Source organism: Triticum dicoccoides, chromosome 4A (assembly GCF_002162155.2).
Source record: "Triticum dicoccoides isolate Atlit2015 ecotype Zavitan chromosome 4A, WEW_v2.0, whole genome shotgun sequence".
Lineage (NCBI taxonomy): Eukaryota > Viridiplantae > Streptophyta > Magnoliopsida > Poales > Poaceae > Triticum > Triticum dicoccoides.
In genome coordinates this window covers 735429124-735439267 of record NC_041386.1, presented here as the reverse complement: position 1 = coordinate 735439267, position 10144 = coordinate 735429124, and the positions used below count along the sequence as shown (strand labels likewise).

The 10144-nt window shown below is 45.4% G+C and overlaps 1 protein-coding gene across 1 annotated transcript; it reads right to left on the bottom strand.

Moving 5' to 3' along the window:
- Window positions 1-7503: 7503 nt before the first annotated feature.
- On the bottom strand, window positions 7504-8709 carry LOC119289951 (putative F-box protein At4g09190). The gene has a single exon (XM_037569111.1). The coding sequence runs from the start codon at window positions 8695-8697 to the stop codon at window positions 7504-7506; it is 1194 nt and encodes a 397-aa protein (XP_037425008.1). The 5' UTR covers window positions 8698-8709.
- Between the last annotated feature and the right edge of the window lie 1435 nt (window positions 8710-10144).

Here is a 10144-nt window from a genome sequence, read left to right as displayed (position 1 = left end):
ATAAATCTTTACCTCCGGACCATTCCGGAACTCCTCGTGACGTCCGGGATCTCATCTGGGACTCCGAACAACATTCGGTAACCACATACAAACTTCCTTTATAACCCTAGCGTCATCGAACCTTAAGTGTGTAGACCCTACGGGTTCGGGAGACATGTAGTCATGACCGAGATGTTCTCCGGTCAATAACCAACAGCGGGATCTGGATACCCATGTTGGATCCCACATGTTCCACGATGATCTCATCGGATGAACCACGATGTCAAGGACTCAATCAATCCCGTATACAATTCCCTTTGTCTAGCGGTATGGTACTTGCCCGAGATTCGATCGTCGGTATACCGATACCTTGTTCAATCTCGTTACCGGCAAGTCTCTTTACTCGTTCAGTAATACATCATCCCGTGATCAACCCCTTGGTCACATTGTGCACATTATGATGATGTCCTACCGAGTGGGCCCAGAGATACCTCTCCGTTTACACGGAGTGACAAAATCCCAATCTCGATTCGTGCCAACCCAACAGACACTTTCAGAGATACCCGTAGTGTACCTTTATAGCCACCCAGTTACGTTGTGACGTTTGGCACACCCAAAGCACTCCTACGGTATCCGGGAGTTGCACAATCTCATGGTCTAAGGAAATGATACTTGACATTAGAAAAGCTTAAGCATACGAACTACATGATCTTGTGCTAGGCTTAGGATTGGGTCTTGTCCATCACATCATTCTCCTAATGATGTGATCCCGTTATCAACGACATCCAATGTCCATGGTCAGGAAACCGTAACCATCTATTGATTAACGAGCTAGTCAACTAGAGGCTTACTAGGGACATGGTGTTGTCTATGTATCCACACATGTATCTGAGTTTCCTATCAATACAATTCTAACATGGATAATAAACGATTATCATGAACAAGGAAATATAATAATAATCAATTTATTATTGCCTCTAGGGCATATTTCCAACAACTGTGCCATCACATCTACTTGACATGCTCTCCATTTCTGAATAGACGTTTCAACCGTGGTATTATATGAGCATACCACATCACCTTCGCAGGAACCCTCTTCCTGGGGGGCTCGCCGTCAACATCACCAGGGTCATCTCGTCTGATCTTATACCGTAATGCACCGCATACCGGGCATGCGTTTAGATCCTTGTACGCACCGCGGTAGAGGATGCAGTCATTAGGGCATGCATGTATCTTCTGCACCTCCAATCCTAGAGGGCATACGACCTTCTTTGCTGCGTATGTACTATTGGGCAATTCGTTATCCTTTGGAAGCTTCTTCTTCAATATTTTCAGTAGCTTCTCAAATTCTTTGTCAGGCACAACATTCTCTGCCTTCCACTGCATCAATTCCAGTACGGTACCGAGCTTTGTGTTGCCATACCGAGCTTTGTGTTGCCATCTTCGCAATTGGGGTACAACCCTTTTTTGTGATCCTCTAACATGCGATCGAACTTCAGCTTCTCCTTTTGACTTTTGCATTACGTCCTTGCATCGACAATGACCCGGCGGAGATCATCATCATCGGGCACATCGTCTGGTTCCTCTTGATCTTCAGCAGCTTTGCCCGTTGCAGCATCATCATGCACATTATCTGGTTCCTCTTGATGTTCAGTAGCATCACCATATTCAGGGGGCACATAGTTGTCATCGTACTCTTCTTCTTCGCCGTCTTCCATCATAACCCCTATTTCTCCGTGCCTCGTCGAAACATTATAGTGTGGCATGAAACCCTTGTAAAGCAGGTGGGTGTGAAGGATTTTCCGGTCAGAGTAAGACATCGTATTCCCACATTTAATGCATGGACAACACATAAAACCATTCTGCTTGTTTGCCTCAGCCGCTTCGAGAAACTCATGCATGCCCTTAATGTACTCCGAGGTGTGTCTGTTACCATACATCCATTGCCGGTTCATCTGCGTGCATTATATATATAATTAAGTGTGTCAAAAACCATTACAGAACATCATGAATAGATAAATAAGTGACCAAATTAATAGAAGTTCATCATCACATTAAAACCAAAGTACATACATAGTTCTCATCTAACAACATATAGCTCTCCAGAGCATCTAATTAATTAAACCATACATTGAAATTATGTAAAACATTTCAATGCGAAAACAAATGTGATCATAATCGCAATCAAGGTAACAACTGATCCAACTGCATAATGATACCAAGCCTCGGTATGAATGGCATATTTTCTAATCTTTCTAATCTTCAAGCGCATTGCATCCATCTTGATCTTGTGATCATCGACGACATCCGCAACATGCAACTCCAATATCATCTTCTCCTCCTCATTTTTTTTTATTTTTTCCTTCAAGAAATTGTTTTCTTCTTCAACTAAATTTAACCTCTCGACAATAGGGTCGGTTGGAATTTCCGGTTCAACAACCTCCTAGATAAATAAAATCTATGTCACGTTGGTCGGCATAATTTTCATAAACAACAAATGAACCAATAGTTATGAAAAGATAATATATACCACATCCGAATCATAGACAGGACGAGGGCCGACGGGGGCGGATACCAAAACCATTGCACTATATAAGATGCAATAATAAAAGTAAGAAAATAATACAAGTATCTATCTAAACATATAAGTAAGAGTATTTTTCCTTTCAGAAAGAAGATAAGAACAAGAGGCTCACCACGGTGGTGCCGGCGATGAGATCGGCGTAGGTGATCGACGGCGGTGAAGACGGGGACGGGGCGTGACGAACCGCTAAACCTAGACAAATATTGAGGAAAATGGAGCTTGGAGGTCGAGCTTGGGGAGGAGAAAGCTTAAGTAGTGTGGCTCGGGCATTCCATCGAACACCTTGTGTGCATAGAGGTGAGCTAGAGCACCACCAAGCCCTCTCCCCCTCGGCGGCCAGAAAAAACAGAGCAGTGTGCTCTGCTCTTACGCGGGGGGTATATATAGGCACCTCATTGGTCCCGGTTGGTGGCATGAACCGGAACTAAAGGGCAGCCTTTGGTCCCGGTTCAAGCCACCAACCGGGACCAATAGTGGTGGGCCAGGAGCGAGGCCCATTGGTCCCGGTTCGTCCCACCAATCGGGACCAAAGGGGCCAGACGAACCGGGACCAATGGCCCACGTGGCCCGGCCGGCCCCCGGGGCTCATGAACCGGATCCAATGCCCCCATGGGTCCCGGTTCTGGACTGAACCGGGACTAATGGGCTGACCCGGCCTGGACCATTGCCCCCTTTTCTACTAGTGATGGTAATGGTGGTGTAGACCGGCGGGACGAGGTCGACGGCAAGGATGCAGCAGCCATTGTAGATAGCATGGCCATCCAGGGCATCTTGAGTTCGGGCCACCCTCCATTGAGACCGGAACTCGACATACGCCTCCACCCCGTACATCCCGTCCACCACCCGCTGGTACGCGCAGGCAGATCACATATCCATCACCGGAGCGACTAAACAACTGGTGAACCGACTACACGGTGATCGCCTGACGAACGTCTCTGATTCGGGCGTGAAGAATGCCCTCGAGGCAGGCGGGTTTGTGGCTTGGCATTGGCTTTGATGCCAATTGCGAAGAACTCTCTACGAATTCTACTCAATCACCATGAATCAGAGTACAAGCTTGCATTGCAAGGGGAGGAACCAGAGGAAGGGAGGAGACAAGAGGAGGAAGATGAGCTACAGGGAGAGAGGAACTCGCACCCGCTGAAGCCCATCCGCCCAAGCCGGCTTCCGCGTCGATCCTTCCCCTGGTATTTGTACTCTCTTGTGTCTTTGGGCTGGGCTAGATACTGGTTGGAGTCCCAGGTAGCTGACATAATTTTGGATGATGAACACTGAAGCTATCTGTTTATTTCCAGGACGCGCTGCACGCACCGCCGGCGGCAGCGCTCTCAGGCGGATCCCTGAAATGTCTCCTGCGTCGGAATCGAGCTCGTCCCTTGAGCCTGCTCTTACGCTGCTCAACCTCTGGAGGAAGCTGGAGGTCTTCTCATCATCCTCCGAGTCGTCAAACAGCAGCCAGTTGGTTAATATCTGTACAAATCTGCGATCTGCATCTGAGTTGCCGGCCTTGAAAAATTCACGGCATAAAGTCGAGTGTGAGCTTATGCATGATTGCTTCCATTCCAATTTTCCAAGGCCGAGGTTAATGTCTGTACAAATCTGCCGTCTAGGTCATCCTCAAGCAACACACGGACACACACATTCCATGGGCTGTCCCCATCGGTGGTGCTCAATGTCAAGGCTTCACACTGATTAGCACTCATTACATTTCTGCTTTTGTTTTGACTAGTTCCCGCCAAAAATTTGGACCATCCACCACCACTGGGCCGGACAATAATTCAGAGGACCAATCTTAGACCAATCGTGTCAGAAACCTCGTACAATCCATCTGATTTTTTGCTATTAGGCTCCATATCGATATTCTTAGTCCAACCATGTCAAGTCTTCTCACTGATTACTAGTTAGCTTGTGTTTTTTATTCCGTCCTACCTTGCTGCTTTGGAAAAGAAATTTTGAGGACCAAGCCTACTGCAACGACCAAAGCTTTTTTTCTTTCTGGAAACTTTAAATTTTTACCTAAGATCGTTCCTCTGTACTACATGGTTCGTTTCTATCAACGTCATGGCCTAATTCTCCCATTTCTTCTCCTGCCTGAAAAGCCTCAATGGTGATGGGCGGTGTTCCATGGGCCGTCGCAGACTGGATCATGTCGCTTGTCATCTCCACGTTTTAAATCAGAGTGAACGAAGAAAGATCTTTCCACACAAGATTGGAAGGGATCCTTTAGAAATAGTTCTTAGCTCCAATCAAGCTTTCTCTGCTGTCTAGGATCGTTAGTGCTATAGTGGAGACACTTTTCTCAAATAAGAATGGTGGTCACATTCCCTTTCTGGTGGTAGTCATTGAGGATCTCAAAAACAGGGATCGCAAAAACGTGTCAATAATGACAACGCTGGGCGAAAAGGCTAAAGAAGAAAAACCTGTAGATTTGAATGCCACTTCCTTTACTAAGATAGCTAGATTTGGATGTCAATTCCATAAGGTATAGCTGCATCTGACACTGAGTAGAAGTTACTAGCAGGATAGACAGAAAGCTCAGAAGGATGTACAATGCTTGGATGGACAAGCTTCTTGACAAAACCTTGTCCTGTTGCAAACCCGACAAACCGGAAACGCTTAACTGCCTATTGACAGACGTTCTCCCTCGACTAACACTTACTCTAAAGGCAGCAGAGGCCATTAATCAAAATAAACTCTTTGAGGAGATGGTGAGGGGTCTCAAATCTGCTTTCTATGACATGGAAGACATCCTTGATGAACTGGAGTACATCCTCACAAAAAGAAGCTGGACAAACAGAAAAATTCTTAATCCAAAAAGAGAAAAGAAAAGGCTCAAAATTACTTTGGATACTGAAGCTGGCCCCTCAAACCAGGTCCTTATCTTTCATTTTTAGCTATATAATTATAACTGCATACTTACTGATCCCTGCATGGTACCTTTACCCTAGTAAAGCTGTTTTGTTTCCCCTTATATTTTGGTAGAATGGATAGTGTTAATAGCATGTATGGATAGTTTTCATTATAAAGAAGGCATTCACCCAAAATAATTCAAAGGCGGTTTTTTTCCTAAAAAGAAAAATTAGATTACACATATATGACCAGCATGGTATGTATCTGTGACTGTGAGGAATATTACTATATGTACTGTTGTAATACTTCATTTCGGAGTGAAGCGATTATAATACCATCACAAGACCACCATATTTCTTTTCTCTAATTCCCCAGACAGATCTAGTGATGTAACGTGCTATGTATAGTTGTTTTTGGCAGGCTAATGCCATTTCACAACCTATTATCCCCTCCAAACAGTGATATCGAATAAGGTATATATGCATGGTGTGAAAATATTCGCATACACATCATGAATTGTTCAACATAACAAGTCCTAGCTAAAAGAAAAACCATTCAACATACAATTAACAGTAGCAGTACACATTCAGAACTCATGATTAATGTACAACAGCAAATTGACTCGATCTAACCCAACAGCTAAAAAATTCCTGATACTGCCGACATGGAAAACATGTTATGTTCATGCTTGGCCAGTGTTAGCCATCAATTAGTATACTTAATTACATGCAGTTTTTGGCAGAATAGACAGAGGGCACGAAGAAAGGAAGCTACCAAATGCGGTTGTTTGTTACTAGTACGCACATACCTTGGGCAGCTTCAGAAACAGAAACTTGAATTGAAACCTCTGAAATAGTCCGATCTGCTTCTGCTACACCTGGGCTACTGCTGTACTGCACCCCCAAAATTAGAGCTGAAATGGAGATTATACAAGGGTATGCAGTTCTGAAGCTGCAACCACGCTTTACTGTACCATGAAGCACTGGAAACATGACGATTTGCGTAGTTTTTCCTAAAGGTAATTTTCACAACCTTGTTTGTTTCCATGGTTGTGCAGATATCAGCATTATACTGTTATTATGATTTCCATTTTTTGACAGAATTTTGGAGTCTGGCGATGTACACAGCGCTTTCTCTTCCTTCCACGTATAGTTCGATGCATACAGCCACAAGGCACATCGACACTGCAATACCAGGGCTTCAATATATATGGCTGCTAAGAGCGCACAACACTAAGCGTCCAAACCAACGGACAAGCCTATATGTTAGGCTCACTACATTCCTAAAATAGTACTCCCTCTGTTCGGAATTAGTTGTCTCAGATATGGATGTATCTAGAACTAAAATATGTCTAGATACATCCATTTCTGCGACAAGTAATTCCGAACGGAGGGAGTAATATGTATTGGCACCTGCCAAAATCCTATTTGGATATGCGAAACACAAGCATATATGATACGTACCTTTGGTTTGTCGCCTGAAACAACAAAAACGGACGAAACACACATACACCCAGTAGGAAAACTTTTCATGAAAGCTTCCAATGGTTTTTTTACTGCATTGATGCAATTTCTCTGGGATTAACAGAACCAAGGCTCTACTGAATTCATTAGCTACAGAAAACATATATAAAAGGAACTTGCTCAAAGGCAGTGTATTACCAAAACACTGAATTAATAAGGTCAACTAGACATGGCACCGGTAACCAGTCTGATTGAAACTTTTAGTAGTACACTAGCAGGTTGACAATCTGCACTAGGATTTGGGATAATCATAATAACTAATTGTTATGGACAAGAAGGCCGATATTATAGTAATAACTTAGCCCCATGGAACAAATACATGTCCAGGACAACAACCAGTGCTAGGTAAACAAGAACAAGGGTAACAATGTTCTTTGGAAATGACATTGTGCATAATCTGCAGGTTTACCAGGCATTGCTCTGAACTGGAAATCAACCAAATAGGAGCGCAAGCACCAGCAAATTGGGCAGCATGATTCAAGCAGATTCAGAGGTACACAAACAAGTACTTCAGCCGACAGAAGATCCAATTTTTGGAGGAAGCACAAGGGTGGTTTAAAGGTCACACTACTGCCCATCTGCGTCTGCTAATGACTCTGAAAACAGAGGAATATATAATAGAAACCGCTGCCGTTGTCTATCGTTTATCTCAACATTAAGAATACAACCAACTTTCTGATGTTGCATATCGTACGCTGCCAAGGTATCACCTCCCCATGATACCAGGAAAATGGTGTCGCAATCTGGATGAATCTCAGCCACACTGTACCACTTCATAGTCATGCTCGTAAGCTTATCGATGCTGGCGGTATTATTCAGGACCAATTCTTTACTGTGGCAATCCTTGAGGCACCAAAGTTCAATCTTATCAATGGAAGAATCTATAGCAAAGTGCAAGCACCCCTGTGATGATCCAAACGTGCCAACTCTTGAACTGTACGCCACGCGGATAATCTTCCACACTTTCACCTCCATGTCCACCCCCACTAGAACATTCTCTTGGTTGATGCCTTTATGGATACCCATCAGGTACATGATACCACTGACAAATACACATCTAGTAAGATAGAGCAACGTCACATTCTCAACTATCCCACTATCCCTACGAGTCCAGGCTCGTGTGCGCGACGAATAGATGTTCACTGCTGTGATGTAAGATCCTTGAAAGGTCTGCTCGAAGTGAAGAACATAGAAATGGGATGAGATCGCGGGATCAAAAGCCAGGCCTGCGATACAGCTAAATCTGTTTTCCGGCGACTGCGGTGAAGGAGGCAGCTCCAACCACCTCCCGGTGACGGGATTGCACACGACAAAACGGAAATCTTCCTCCGCCCAATTCCAGTTCCAATGGGTCATCTTCTTGTTGCTGTCGCGGTAGAGAAGGAGGCCATTGCAGGCGTCCACCTGGGCCATGTCCTTGTACTTGTTAGGCTGCAGGCAAGGGAGGGAAGGGTTGGACGGGGCTGCGCTGCCGGAGACGCTGGCGAAGTGGTGGCGATGCCCCCTGTAGTCGGTGGTGAAGTAGAGGAAGCCAGCGAGGGTCTGGGGCAGTTTCTTGCGGTTGGCAGGGTCGGTGATGAGGTCGCGCCAGGACACAGAGACGCACTTGAAGCGATGGACGGATCTGGCGGGGAGGTGGGAGAGAATCTCCAGGATAAGGTCGTCGGTGAAGAGGCTGGCCGCCTCCGTCGCCCCCAGATGTGTTTCCAGCCTCGAATTGGTGTTCCTCCCGAAGTTCTCCCCTGTCCCCGCCGCCTCCATGGGTCGGAAGCGGGAGAGCGTATGATGCAGGGGATCTGCAAATAGAGAGAGGAAATCATCGATCTTGCAGGTAGAAGTCGAACATGGTGCATATATAGTCTGTGGCGATCTTGGGGTGGTGTGGTGAGTCGAGGAAGATAGTACGTACAGTACCTTGGATTTGGATGAGGGCGGCGACGGCGGCCAGCGAGGGAGGATTCGCTTCTGACGGGAACGAACGAAGACTGGACTCTCTCCAGCGGATCCCTTTACGTACTACCGGCGAAGGGTTGGCAAACAAAAACTCCCGACATATCACTTTTTCCTGTAATGTTTTGGTCCTCACCAAAAACTTTCAACTCTCAATGGACCTGCCCTCCTACGTAAATTTCTCCCCTCAACAGATGATTTATCTCCTTTCTATGGTTTGTAACAATGTTGAATAATTGTGAACACTAGATTTTCATGTTATATCATGGAATGATGCCGCTGCATTTGTTTGATTGTAATAAGTTGTGAAGAAGTCTCTACCAATTCCACTCAATCACCATGAATCAGAGTACAAGCTTGGATTGCAAGAGGAGGAACCAGAGGAAGGGAGGAGACAGAGGAGGAAGATGAGCTACAGGGAGAGAGGAAGTCGCACGCGCCAAGCATAGGCTGAAGCCCATCCGTCCAAGCCGCCTTTTGCATAGATGCTTCCCCCGAAATCACTAGTTAAGGAGTATTCTTTACGGAGATGACTCCAACTTCCCCAGGTTCCGACAAGTGGCGCGCTGCATGTGCGCCACTTGTCGCAACCTGGAAGTTTTCCCTTTTTTCGTAGATCCGTTTATTCAAAACGTTTTATCTCTTAAACCGTGCGTCCAAATCTTGAACCGCTTTCGCCGTTGCATTCCTCGTGTCGAGATCTTCAAAACTAGATCCCATGTTTATAGGTTTTGACAAACTTTTTTTTTCACAAAAAAACCGGACGAAAGAAACCGACAAAAAGCCGAACCGGGAACACAGATTTTTTCCCTTTCCGAAAGAGGCACGCCCGTGCCTCTGACGAAATCACAACCGTGCCTCTCGCGGAAGCAAAACCGTGCCTCTCGTGAAAGAAAAAAAAACAAAAAACGTGTTATTTTCCCTTTTCGAAAGAGGCACGCCCGTGCCTCTCGCGAAAGCACAACCGTACCTCTCACGGAAGCAAAACCGTGCCTCTCGCGAAAGAAAAAAAAACGAAAAACGTGTTTTTTTCTGTTCCCGAGGAGGCACGGCCGTGACTCTCGCGAAAGCACAACCGTGCCTCTCCCGGAAGCAAAACCGTGCCTCTCGCGATAGAAAAAAAACAGAAAACATGTTTTTTTCGTTTCCAAGAGGCACGGCCGTGCCTCTCGCGAAAGCACAACCGTGCCTCTCGCGAAAACAAAACCATGACTCTCGCGAAAAAAATACATTTTTTGTGCAATTTTTTTTGAATTTT

Coding starts and splice junctions, on each gene's coding strand:
- LOC119289951 (XM_037569111.1), bottom strand. CDS start 8,697: ATGGAGGCGGCGGGGACAGGGGAGAACTTCGGGAGGAACACCAATTCG.